Source organism: Cnephaeus nilssonii (assembly GCF_951640355.1).
Source record: "Cnephaeus nilssonii genome assembly, chromosome: 3".
Classification (NCBI taxonomy): Eukaryota; Metazoa; Chordata; class Mammalia; order Chiroptera; family Vespertilionidae; genus Cnephaeus; species Cnephaeus nilssonii.
Window position 1 is genome coordinate 111,451,003 of NC_137074.1, and position 13,730 is coordinate 111,464,732.

At 38.3% G+C, this 13,730-nt stretch overlaps 1 protein-coding gene across 3 annotated transcripts in view; it reads left to right on the top strand.

Annotated features, from left to right (window-relative positions):
- PCOLCE2 (procollagen C-endopeptidase enhancer 2) overlaps positions 1–13,730 on the top strand; it is a 202,759-nt gene that overhangs the window by 147,989 nt on the left and 41,040 nt on the right. For 2 of the 3 annotated variants that reach the window (XM_079767105.1, XM_079767107.1), the window contains one exon: positions 1,049–1,567. The exons of the other annotated variant lie outside the window; for it this stretch is intronic. In XM_079767105.1, the coding sequence (XP_079623231.1) occupies positions 1,049–1,179 (131 nt within the window). In that variant the 3' untranslated portion in view covers positions 1,180–1,567. Of the gene's footprint in view, positions 1–1,048; positions 1,568–13,730 lie in introns of those variants that run through there. 3 annotated transcript variants of the gene reach the window in all.

Sequence of the window (13,730 nt, forward strand, 5' to 3'; positions counted from 1 at the left end):
TGATCAGTCACTATCATGTGCACAGACCACCAGGGGGAAGACGCACAATGCAGCAGCTGCCCCCTGGTGGTCAGTGAGCTCCCACAATGGGAGCGCCACTCGGCTGACCAGGATGAGCGGTGCCCCCACAGCGGGCTAATCCCCATAGGCCATGCTACCCCCACCGGTGCACAATTCCCATTCACCAGGCCACTAGTACAATATAAAACATTAATGAAGCCAATAGCTGCTTTTTTGGAAAGGCAAACAAGACTGATAAACCTTTAACCAGACTCATCAAGAAAAAAAGAGAGGGGACCAAATAAATAAAATAAGAAATGAAACAGGGGAAGTAGCAACTGACACCAAATATATACAAAGGATTGTAAAAAAAAAAAATATTACAACTATATGCCAATAAATCTGGAAGAAATGGATAAGTTCCTAGGAACATACAACCTTCCAAAACTAAATCAGGAAGAATCAGAGAATATGAATAGACAGATTACAACTAGTGAAATTGAAGCAGTAATCATAATTTAAAAAAAAAAACAAAAAACCTCCCAACAAACAAAAGCCTGGCCAAATGGCTCTACAAGTGAATTTTACCAAACATTGAAAGAAGACTTAATACCTGTCCTCAAATTATTGCAAAAAATTCAAGAGGAAGACTTCCAAACTCTTTTTACAAGGCCAGCATTATCCTAACTCCAAAACCAGATAAAGACACAAGAAAGGAAGACAATTATAGCCCAACATTCCTGTATAACATGGATGCTAAAATCCTCAACAAAATATTAGGAAACCGAATATAGCATTGCATTAAAAAGATCATACACCATGATCAAGTGGGACTTATTGGGATGCAAGGTTGCTACAACATTCAAAAAACAATAAACAGGATAAACCATATAAACAAATTAAAGGATAAAATCACATTACCATATCAATAGATGCAAAAAAAAGCATTTGATAAAATTCACCAATATATAATAAAAATTATAGTCATAATTGTTTCAAACAAGCACACATAGAGGAAAAAAATTAACTTATATTCTTTATCTTTTAGGTCAAAATTACATTATTATGGGCCAAGTGGGTGAAGATGGGCGAGGCAAAATCATGCCCAACAGCTTTGTAATGATGTTGAAGACCAAGAATCAGAAATTCCTGAATGCCTTGGAAAACAAGCAATGTTAACAGTGAAATGTGTCCATTTAAGCTTCATTCTGTCATTGCCTTTGAAAGATCTATTTTTCTCAGTATAAAAACAATATTATGACATTGAATATTGAATATTCAGAAAGATTGACTCTTCACAAAGGTAGGTGTGATGGAAGTTTCATGCCTGCATCAATAGAAGCAGAAATTGTAGTGCAGTGACAGGAACCTAATGGCATCGAGTGGTGACAGTTGAAAGCAGTTTATTTATACATGCCTCTAAAGGGGTATTTTAGAAATGAGTTTTGTGAAGATGTAAAAATGGAGATTTTATAAGTGCAATATTTGCTTCAAGATGTTATATTCTTTTCTTGCATTTTTAAGTTGATGCTTAATAAAATATTTTTAAATGAATATGTAACAGCCATGCTACTACTTTTTAAAAAAATAAATCTTTATTGTTCAGATTATTACAGTTGTTCCTCTTTTCTCCCCCAATAGCTCCCCTCCACCCGGTTTCCACCACACCCTCTGTCCTTACCCCCCCCACCACTGTCCTCATCCATAGGTGTACGATTTTTGTCCAGTGTCTTCCCGCACCCCCCATACTTCCTTCCCCCCAAAATTGTCTGATATGCTGCTGATTCTATTATATTCACCAGTTTATTCTGTTCATCAGATTTTTTATTCACTTTATTTTTATTTTTTTCCTTAATTTCTTTATTGATTAAGGTATTCATATTTGTCCTCATTTCACCATTACCTTCCCACCACCCCCCACTCATGCCCTCACCCCCCTGTTGTCTGTGTCCACTGGTTAGGCTTATATGCATGCATACAAGTCCTTTGGTTGATCTCTCCCCCTTACCCCAACCGTCCCCTACCTTTCCTCTGAGGTTTGATCCATGCTTTCCTGTATCTGGATCTGTTTTTGTTCACCAGTTTATGTTGTGCATTATTTCCCATAGATGAGAGAGATCATGTGATGTTTATATTTCTCTGACTGACTTATTTCACTTAGCATAATGCTCTCCAGTTTCATCCATGTTGTTGCAAATGGTAGGAATTCCTTCTTTTTTAGTGCAGCGTAGTATTCCATTGTGTAGATGTACCACAGTTTTTTAATCCACTCATCTGCTGATGGGCACTTAGGAAGTTTCCAAATCTTAGTTATGGTAAATTGTGCTGCTATGAACATAGGGATGCATATATCCTTTCTGATTGATGTTTCTAGTTTCTTGGGGTATATTCCTAGAAGTGGGATCACTGGGTCAAATGGGAGTTCCATTTTTAGTTTTTGGAGGAAACTCCATACTGTTCTCCACAGTGGCTGCACCAGTCTGCATTCCCACCAGTATGCATTCCCACCAGTAGTACACAAGGGTTCCTTTTTCTCTGCATTCTCGTCAATACTTGTCATTTATTGATTTGTTGATGATAGCCATTCTGACAGGTGTGAGATGGTACCGCATTGTCATTTTGATTTTCATCTCTCGGATGATTAGTGACTGAGCATGTTTTCATATGTTTCTTGGCCTTCCTTCAGTCTTCTTTCAAAAAGTGTCTATTTAGGTCCATTGCCCATTTTTTGATTTATCTTCCTTTTGTTAAGTTGTATGAGTTCCCTGTAGATGTTGGAGATTAAACCCTTATCGGTGATAACATTGGCATATATGTTCTCCCATGTAGTGGGCTTTCTTGTTTTGTTGATGGTTTCTTTTGCTGTGCAAAAGCTTTTTATTTTGATGTAGTCCCATTTGTTTATTTTCTCTTTATTTTCCATTGCCCTAGGAGCAGTATCAGTGAAGAAGTTCCTTTGGCATATGTCTGAGATTTTGCTGCCTATGGATTCCTCTAGTATTTTTATGGTTTCCTGTCTCATGTTTAAGTCCTGTATCCATTTTGAATTATTTTTGTATATGGTATAAGTTAGTGGTCTAGTTTCAATTTTTTTTTTTTGCATGTATCTGTCCAATTTTCCTAACACCATTTATTGAAGAGACTGTCTTGACTCCATTGTATGTTCATGCCTCCTTTGTCAAATATTAATTGGGCATAGTGGTTTGGGTCGGTGTCTGGGTTCTCTATTCTAGTCCATTGATCTATATGTCTGTTCTTGTGCCAGTACTAGGCAGTTTTGGGAACAGTGGCTTTGTAATGCAGCTTGAAATCTGGTATTGAGATCCCACCTACTTTGTTCTTCCTTCTCAGTATTGCTATGGCTATTTGGGGTCTTTTTTAAAAATATATATATTTTATTGATTTTTTTTACAGATAGGAAGGAAGAGGGGTAGAGAGCTAGAAACATCGATCAGCTGCCTCCTGCACACCCCCCACTGGGGATGTTCCCGCAACCAAGGAACATGCCCTTAACCAGAATCAAACCTGGGACCCTTCAGTCCGCAAGCTGACGCTCTATCCACTGAGCCAAACCGGTTTCGTCTCTTTTTTTATTCCAGATGAATTTTTGGAGAGATCATTCTAGGTCTGTGAAATATGCTGTTGGTATTTTAATGGGGAGTGCATTGAGTCTATAGATTGCTTTGGGTAGTATGGACATTTTAATGATGTTGATTCTACCAATCCATGAAAACGGTATTTTCTTCCATCTGTTTACGTCTTGCTCTATCTCTTTTTTCAGTGTCCTGTAGTTTTCTGCGTATAGGTCTTTTACCTCCTTAGTTAAGTTTATTCCTAGGTATCTTACTTTTTTTGGTGCAGTGGTAAATGGGATTGCTCTTTTAGTCTCTCTTTCTGTAAGTTCATTATTGGTGCATAGAAATGCCATAGATTTATTGGCGTTAATTTCGTATCCTGTTACATTGCAAATTCATTTATTAAGTCTAATAATTTTTTGATTGAGTCTTTAGGGTTTTCTATGTCCAGTATCATGTCATCTGCAAATAAGGACAGTTTTACTTCTTTTCCAGTTTGGATACCTTCTATTTCTTCTTCTTGTCTGATCGCAATGGCTAGTAATTCCAGCACTATGTTGAACAGGAGTGGTGAGAGTGGGCATCCCTGTCTTGTTCCTGTTCTTAGGGGAAATGCTTTTGGTTTTTTCCCATTGAGTGTGATGTTGGCTGTGGGTTTGTCATATATGGCTTTTATGATGTTAAGGTATGATCCTTCTATTCCCACCTTGTTGAGAGTTTTCATCAAGAAAGGGTGTTGGATTTTGTCAAATGCTTTTTCTGCATCAATTGATATGACTATGTGATTTTTGTCTCTCAATTTGTTTATGGGATATATCACGTTTATTGATTTGCGGATATTGTACCATCCTTGCATCCCTGGGATAAATCATACTCGGTCATGGTGTATGATCTTTCTGATGTACTACTGGATCCTATTTGCTAGAATTTTGTTGAGGATTTTGGCATCTATGTTCATGAGGGATATTGGCCTACAATTCTCTTTCCTTGTGTTGTCTTTATCTGGTTTTGGTATTAGGGTGATGCTGGCTTCATAGAAGGATTGGAAGTGTTCTTTCCTCTTGAATTTTCTGGAATAGTCTGAGGAGGATATGTTTTAATTCTTCCTTGAATGTTTGGTAAAACTCCGCTGTGAAGCCATCTGGCCCCAGGCTTTTGTTTGCTGGAAGCTTTTTGATGACTGGTTTAATTTCTTCCATAATTATCTGCCTATTGAGATTTTTAGAATCTTCCTGATTGAGTTTTGGAAGGTTGTATTTTTCTAGGAATGTGTCCATTTCCTCCAGGTTGTCTAGTTTGTTAGAATAGAGTTGTTCATAGTATTTTTTAACAATCATTTTTATTTCTGTGGGGTCTGTTGTTATTTTGCCTCTATCATTTCTGATTTTGTTTATTTGGGTCCTCTCTCTTTGCTTCTTGGTGAGCCTGTCTAGAGGTTCATCAATCTTGTTTATCCTTTCGAAGAACCAGCTCTTGGATTTCTTGATCTTTTGTATTGTTTTTTTTCTTCTCTATGTCATTTATTTCTGCTCTAATCTTTATTATCTCCTTCCTTCTGCTCACTCTGGGCTTTTCTTGTTACTCTCTTTCTAGGTCTTTGAGTTGTAGAGTTAGATGTTTTACTACCATTTTTTTCATGTTTTATTTTTTTTTGAGGTAGGCCTGTAGAGCTATAAACTTCCCTCTCAGGACTGCTTTCATTGTGTCCCATAGGTTTTGGATTGCTGTGTTTTTATTGTCATTAGTTTCCAGGATGTTTTTAATTTCTTCTTTGATTTCTTTGGTAACCCAACCAATATTTAATAACATGCTATTCAGCTTCCTAGTGTTTGAGTGTTTTGGATTGTTTTTATTATTTAATTGATATTTAGTCTCACTTGTTGATAGATATGTATTTGTTGTCACTTTGTTATTCATAATTTTTATCTTTACCTTTTTCTTCTTTCTCTTCTTAAAGAATATCCTTTAGCATTTAATATAATACTGGTTTGGTGGTGATGAACTCCTTTAGCTTTTTCTTATCTGTGAAACTCTTTATCTGACCTTCAATTCTAAATGATAGCTTTGCTGGGTAGAGTAATCTTGGTTGTAGGTTCTTGCTATTCATCACTTTGAATATTTCTTGCCACTCCCTTCTGGCCTGCATAGTTTCTGTTGAGAAATCAGCTGGAAATCATATGGTTACTTTCTTGTAGGTAACTAACAGTTTTTCTCTTGCTGCTTTTAATATTCTCTCTTTGTCTTTTGCCCTTGGCATTTTAATTATGATGTGTCTTGGTGTGGTTCTCTTTGGATTCCTCTCTGCGCTTCCTTGACTTGTAAGTCTATTTTTTTCACCAGGGAGGGGAAGTTTTCTGTCATTATTTCTTCAAATAGGTTTTCAATATCTTGCTCTCTCTCTTCTTCTGGAACCCCCATAATTCAGATGTTGGCAGTCTTGAAGTTGTCCCAGAGGCTTCTTACACTATCTTCATATTTTTGGATTCTTTTTTCTTTTTGCATTTCCAGTTGGGTGTTTTTTGCTTCTTTGTATTTCAATTCTTTGTCTTGGTTTTTGGGGTCCTCTAGTCTGCTGTTGGATCTCAGTATATTATTCTTTATTTCAGTCAGTGTATGTTTAATTTCTAGTTGGTCCTTTTTCATATCCTTGAGGGTTTCACTAAATTTCTCAGAGGTTTCTAGAAGATTTTTGTGTAACCTTATAACCGTGGTTTTGAACTCTATATCCAGTAGTTTGCTTTCCTCCATTTCTTACATTTGTGGCATGTTTCTTTGTCTCTGTATTTTAGCTGCTTCCCTTTGTTGATAGAGTGGCTTTTTGTGCTAGATGTCCCATAGGGCCCAGTGGATCAGCCTCCCCAATTACCTGAGGTGGACACTCTTGGTGCACCCCTTTGTAGGCTCTGTGCACAGTCTTGTTGTAGTTAAGCCTTGATTGTTTTTGGTATCACTGGGAGGAATTGACCTCCAGGCCAACTGGCTGTGAGGATCAGTTGTGTCTACGATGGGAGAACTTCTGTGCTGGAGACACCCTTATGGGCAAGACTTGCTTCAGTGGGGCTTTGGTGCTGAGTCTGCCCCCGAGTGTGTTTCTTATGGATCTGAAGAGTTGTAATCTGGATGGTCTCACTCTGACCACTGGGTACACAGGCTCTTCGATCTCCACAGAGGTGCTAATTTAGCCTCTGCCTGTGGCCACCCAGCAGGAGCTATGGAGAGATCTTCAGATTCCTCCTCTTTGTTTGGGGTTTGGAGGTGCTCAGATGAGGCCCAGCTGTGAAGCAATGCAAGCTGCTGTCCAGCTTTGGGCCTTCTTTTGGAAGCTCTGGGGCTCTCTGACCCAGCTGCAGTTTGTTAGGTGTTAGATAGAAAAGGGCCAGGCCATTCATATGCAAAAGCCTCTGCACACGGCTTGGGTGGGGTTGTAAATTGAGTGGGGCGGGGTCTCAGGGAATCACCACGGTGGAGCAAACAGCAATAGCTGATCATCAGCCCTGCCCCAAAGAGGTCCCCCAGGTCTCTGTGTCCTGCAGCACCATTCAGGAACAATGATTGCTGCAAGCACCTCTGAGAGAAAGCCGCCCTCATGTTCCAGCCTGATGCCAGACAGTCCAGTTTCTCCCCATATGAGTCTGGGTCCCTAGAGGCTCACCCGGAACTGGAGTTCAGAGCAATCAGGAGCTTGTGTCTCCCTCCAGATTGAAAAAGACAACAGCATACTCAGTTGCCAGCCCCTTTCCGCGTGTGCCTCTGTTCCTCCGCACTTCACTTCTGCACCTCCGCACCTCCTCCAAGTCTCAATGTGCTTTTCTCTTTCCTTCTAGTTGTATAATTTCCACTCAGGCAGCCTTCCTGTGGTTCTGGATGATATCTGTTTTGTCTTTTAGTTGTAGTTTTGAAGTGGTTGTGCAAGGCAGCAAGTTCAGGTGTTTACCTATGCCGCCATCTTGGTTTCTCCATGGTACTACTTTTATATAAAGTGGGACACTGTAAAAAAGAATATTTCCTGAAATTTACATAGAAGGCTGTCTTTGTAACAATTTACACTTTACCAAAAAAATAATATTTTGAGAACTTCAGGGGCCTGATGGATCCAATAATGTAAACACACTATAATTCTTCTCTACAGAACCAGGAAACATTAGCACTCAAATGGTGTTCCTTAGCAATCTAATTCAGTGCCTTTATTTTGTGATAGAAATTGAAGCTCAGGTATATTTAGTGACTTGTTCAAACACACATCTCCCACAAGACAGAGCAGGCAATCAAGTTTGGAAGTCCGAATTGCAAACCCAGTGCCTTCCCCCCCATTAGAAGGGACACTCATTGACCCAGAGGAAAGCCCTCTTATCCTGACTTACAGAGTTCAGTCCTTTGTTTTTATAGCCTAAATCATAATTGGTCATTTTATAGGACTTGAAATTAGAAATGAGCCTGACATGCCTATTCTGTTCATTCCCTGCTAACTGGATCAGGCTGTCTGCTAGGACGAACTCTGTCTTTGAGAAATCTATTTTCACTCAGTAGTGGAAGAATTGGAAGTGACTTCCCATTATTTGTACAAGGCTGCTTAAAATGTCATTGTACTTACAGCGGCTGTGGCCAGCAGCCCTCAGGAGGTTGCCCTCCAAGAGCTGTGATAGGGACAACTAACCCTATCCAAAGAAGATAGAAAGCATTAGGGATGAACAAAGACTTGAGTCACAAGGTTTCCTATAGTAAAAGCAAAGTTTTAGAAAAAAGGGAAATATTCTTTGAAGTGAAAATCCAAGTATATGTTATTTGAAACACACCTAAAACATAAGGTCACAGAAAAGTTGAGGAGAAATGGATAGAAGAACAAAACTATACTAGGAAATTATTAACAAAATTGATGTGGTTTTATTAATATTATAAAAAAATAAACTTTAATGCACTTAATGCTTTATTTCAGGGAATTCCCCGCATTATACAAAACCTTTTCTATACTTTCCCCTCACATTCAGAAGTAATTTCCACATGCTTTCTAACTATTTTGTCCAGTTTATTGATACTTTTCACTGAATTCCTAGTGGTTTCTTGTGCTGTGTTATATGGTGCTTATTACTCTATTTCAGGGATTTCTCCGCATTGTACAAACCCCTTTCTGTACTCTTTCCTAACATTGAGAATTCATATTTATGTGTTTTCTAACTATTTTGTCCAGAGTACTGCTACTTTTCAGAGAATTCCTAGTGGTTTTTTGCACTGTCCATAGGGTGCTTATTACTCTATTTAAGTGATATCCCCACATGGTACAAACACCTTTCCACACACTTTTCTGAAGTTGAGAAGTGATTTACACTTGTTTTCCAACTATTTCTTAGTTTATTGCTACTTTTCAGTGAATTCCTAGTGGTTTCAAAGACTGTGGTATAGTGTGTTTATTGCTCTAATTCAGGAATTTCCCCAAGATTGCAAACTGACTTCTGTAGTCTCTTTCCTCACGATGAACAGTCATTTCCACGTGTCTTCTATTTTGTCCAGTTTCCTACTGCTTTTCTGTGAATTTCTAGTATTCTCTAAGACTGAGGTATATAGTGTGCTTACTGCTATTTACCAAGATTTTTCCCACATAGTACAAACGCCTTTCTGTACTCTTTCCTCACATTGAGAAGACATTTCCACGAGTTCTCTGTTTTGTCCAATTTCCTGCTGCTTTTCTCTGAATTCCTAGTGGTTTCTAGGACTGAGATACAGTAATCTTACCCCTCTTTACCAGGATTTCCCCCGCATTGTATAAACGCCTTTCTGCACTCTTTTCTGAAGTTGAGAAGTGATTTACACTTCTCTTCCAACTATTTCTTACACTTTACTGCTACTTTTCAGTGAATTCCTAGTGGTTTCAAAGACTGTGGTATACTGAGTTTATTGCTCTATTTCAGGAATTACTCCAAGATGGCAAACCCCTTTCTGTACTCTTTCCTCACATTGAGAAGACATTTCCAAATGTTTTACAACTATTTTGCCCAGTTTCCTGTTGCTTTTCTGTGAATTCCTAGTACCGTGGTCGGCAAACTGCGGCTCGCGAGCCACATGCGGCTCTTTGGCCCCTTGAGCGTGGCTCTTTATTGCTCTAGTTCAGGAATTTCATCAAGATTGCAAACCCCTTTCTGTACTCTTTCCTCACATTGAGAAGACATTTGCACGTGGTTTCTAACTATTTTGTCCAGTTTTCTGCTGACTTAGTGTGAATTCCTAGTAGTTTCTAAAATTGAGGAATAGTGTTATTTTTGCTCTATTCCTCGGATTTCTCCACATTGTATAAAACACTTTCTATACTCTTTCCTTACATTGAGAAGTTATGTCCACATGTTTTCTAACTTTTTTGTCCAGTTTATTGCTTCTTTTCAGTGAATTCCTAGTGGTTTCAAAGGCTGTGGTATAGTGAGTTTATTGCTCTATTTCAAGAATTTCCCCAAGATGGCAAACCCCTTTCTATACTCTTTCCTCACATTGAGAAGACATTTCCAAATGTTTTACAACTATTTTGCCCAGTTTCCTGTTGCTTTTCTGTGAATTCCTAGTACCGTGGTCGGCAAACTGCGGCTCGCGAGCCACATGCGGCTCTTTGGCCCCCTTGAGCGTGGCTCTTCCACAAAATACCATGGCCTGGACGAGTCTATTTTGAAGAAGTGGCGTTAGAAGAAGTTTAAGTTTAAAAAATTTGGCTCTCAAAACAAATTTCAATCGTTGTACTTTGATATTTGGCTCTGTTGACTAATCAGTTTGCCAAACACTGTCCTAGTAGATTCCAAGATGCAGGTATAGTGTGCTTACTTCTCAATACCAAGATCCCCCCCCACCCCCGCATTGTTAATTGTTTCTGTAATCGTTCCTTACGTTGAGAAGACCTTTACATGAGTTTTCCGCCTTTTCTGTCCAGTTTCCTGCTGCTTTTCTATGACTTCCTAGTAGTTTATAAGACTGAGATACAGTGTACTTACTTCTCGTTACCAAGTTTTTATCACGCATTGTACAAACAATTTACTGTACTCTTTACTCACATTGAGAAGACATTTCTACGTGTTTTCTAACTATTTTGTCCAGTTTATTGGTTCTTTTCAGTGAATTCCTGGTCGTTTCAAAGACTGTGGTGTAATGTGTTTATTGCTCTATTTCAGGAATTTCCTAAAGATTGCAAACACCTTTCTGTACTTTTCCTCACATTGAAAAGAAATTTCTTCGAGTTCTTTATTTTGTCCAGTTTCCTGTTGCTTTTCTGTGAATTCCTAGTAGATTCCAAGATGCAGGTATAGTGTGCTTATTGCCCTATTTCTGGGACTTTGCTGTAATATACAAACACATTTCTGTACTCTTTCTTCACATTGAGAAGTCATTTACACATGGTTTCTAACTATTTTATCCAGTTTCCTGCTGCTTTTCTGTGAATTTCTAGGAGATTCCAAGATACAGGTATAGTGTGCTTAATTGTCAATACCAAGATCCGCTCCCCCCCTGATTATACATTGTTTCTGTACTCATTCCTTACATTGAGAAGACATTTCCACGTGTATTTTGACTATTTTGTCCAGTTTTCTGCTGCTTTTCTATGAATTCCTAGTAGTTTCTAGACTGAGGTACAGTGTGCTTACTTTTCCTTACCAAGTTTTTATCCTGCATTGTACAAAGAACAATCTGTACTATTTTCTCTCATTGAGAAGTCATTTCCAAGTATTTTCTAACTATTTTGTCCAGTTTCTAGTTGCTTTTCTGAGAATTCCTAGTAGATTCCAAGATGCAGGTTTAGTGTGCTTACTTCTCAAAACCAAAATTTCTTCCCCTTCCCCATTGTACATTGTTTCTCTACTCGTTCCTTACATTGAGAAGACATTTCCACCTGTATTCTGACTATTTTGTCCCGTTTATTGCTCCTTTTCTATGACTTTCTAGTATTTTTTAAGACTGAGATATAGGGTGTTGACTTCTCTTTACAAGGTTTTTATCCCGCATTGTACAAACAACTTACTCTACTCTTTCCACACACTGAGAAGACCTTCCCAGGTGTTTTGTAAGTATTTTGTCCAGTTTATTGGTTCTTTTCAGTGAATTCCTAGTGGTTTCAAAGACTGTGGTGTAGTGTGTTTATTGCTCCATTTCACAAATTTCCCAAAGATTGCAAATGCCTTTCTGTATTTTTTCTCACATTGAGAAGACATTTCCTTGAGTTCTCTATTTTGTCCAGTTTCCTGCTGCTTTTCTATGAATTCCTAGTGGTTTCTAGGACTGCAGTACAGTGTGCTTCCTCCTCTTCAACCAGGATTTTTCAACCCATTGTACAAACACCTTTCTGCACTATTTTCCGAATTTGAGAAGTAATTTACACTTGTCTTACAACTATTTTTTACAGGTCACTGCTACTTATCAGTGAATTCCTAGTAGTTTCTAAAACTGTGGGATAGTTTGCTTATTGCTGTGATTCTGGGACTTTGCCACAAAGTACTAACACTTTTTGTACTCTTTCCTCTCATTGAGAAGTCATTTCCACGTGCTTTCTGACTATTTAGTCCAGTTTCCTGCTGCTTTTCTATTCATAGTAGTTTCTAAGACTGAGGTACAGTGTGCTTACTTCTCAATACCAAGTTTTTATCCCGCATTGTACAAACTGCTTAATGTACTCTTTCATCACATTGAGAAGACATTTCCAGGTGTGTTTTCTAACAGTTTTGTCCAGTTCATTGCTTCTTTTCAGTGAATTCCTAGTGATTTCAAAGACTGTGTATAGTGAATTTATTGCTCTATTTCAGGAATTACCCCAATATTGCAAACCCCTTTCTGTACTCTTTCCTCTCCTTGATAAGTCATTTCCATGTGTTTTCTATTTTGTCCAGGATCCTGTTGCTTTTCTGTGAATTTCTAGTTGATTCCAAGATGCAGGTATAGTGTGCTTACTTCTCAATACCATGATTTCCCCCTGCATTGTACATTGTTTCTGTACTCATTTCTTATATTGAGAAGACATTCCCACGTGCTTTCTGACTATTTTGTCCAGTTTCCTGCTGCTTTTCAGTGAATTCCTAGTAGATTCTAAGTCACTGGAATAGTGTGTTTACTCCTCAATGCCAAGATGTTTCTCCACATTGTACAGATTTTCTGTATCTTTCCTCAAATTGAGACGTTATTTCCTTGAGTTCTCTATTTCGTCCAGTTTCCTGCTGCTTTTCTGTGAATTCCTAGTAGTTTCGAAGACTGAGGTACAGTGTGCTTATTTCTGGTTACCAAGTTTTTATCCCGCATTGTACAATAACTTACTGTCTCTTTCCTCACTTTGTGAAGACATTTTCACGTTTTTTTTTTAACAATTTTGTCCAGATTATTGTTTCTGTTCAGTGAAATCCTAGTGGTTTCAAAGACTGTGGTGTAGTGTGTTTTATGCTCTATTTCAGGAATTTCTCAGAGATTTCTGTACTTTTCCTCACATTGAGAAGACATTTCCTCAAGTTCTCTATTTTGTCCAGTTTTCTGTTGCTTTTCTGTGAATTCCTAGTAGATTCCAAGTCTCAGGAATAGTGTGCTTACCTCTCAATACCAAAAATTTTCCCCACATCGTACAGTGTTTCTGTACTCTTTCCTCACATTGAGAAGATATTTCCTTGAGTTCTGTATTTTGTCCAGTTTCCTGCTGCTTTTCTGTGACTTCCTAATGGTTTCTAGGACTAGGGTACAGTGTGCTTCCTGCTGTTCACCAGGATTTTTCCACGAATTGTACCAACAACTTTCTGCACTATTTTCTGAATTTGAGAAGTAATTTACCCTTGTCTTCCAACTATTTCGTACAGGTTATTACTTTTCAGTGAATTCCTACTTTTCAGTTAATTCCTAGTGGTTCTTAAAACTGGTGTAGTGTGGTTATTGCTCTAGTTCAGGAATATCCTCAAGATTGTAAACCCATTTCTGAACTCTTTACTGTCATTGATAATTCATTTCCATGTGTTTTCTATTTTGTTTAGTTTCCTGTTGGTTATCTGTGAATTTCTAGTAGATTCCAAGTCGCAAGAATAGTGTGCTTACTTCTCAATACCAAGACTCCCCTCCCCTTGCCCCCATTGCATGGAATTTCTGTACTCTTTCCTCACATTGAGAAGATATTTCCTTGAGTTCTGTATTTTGTCTAGTTTCCTGCTGCTTCTCTATGAA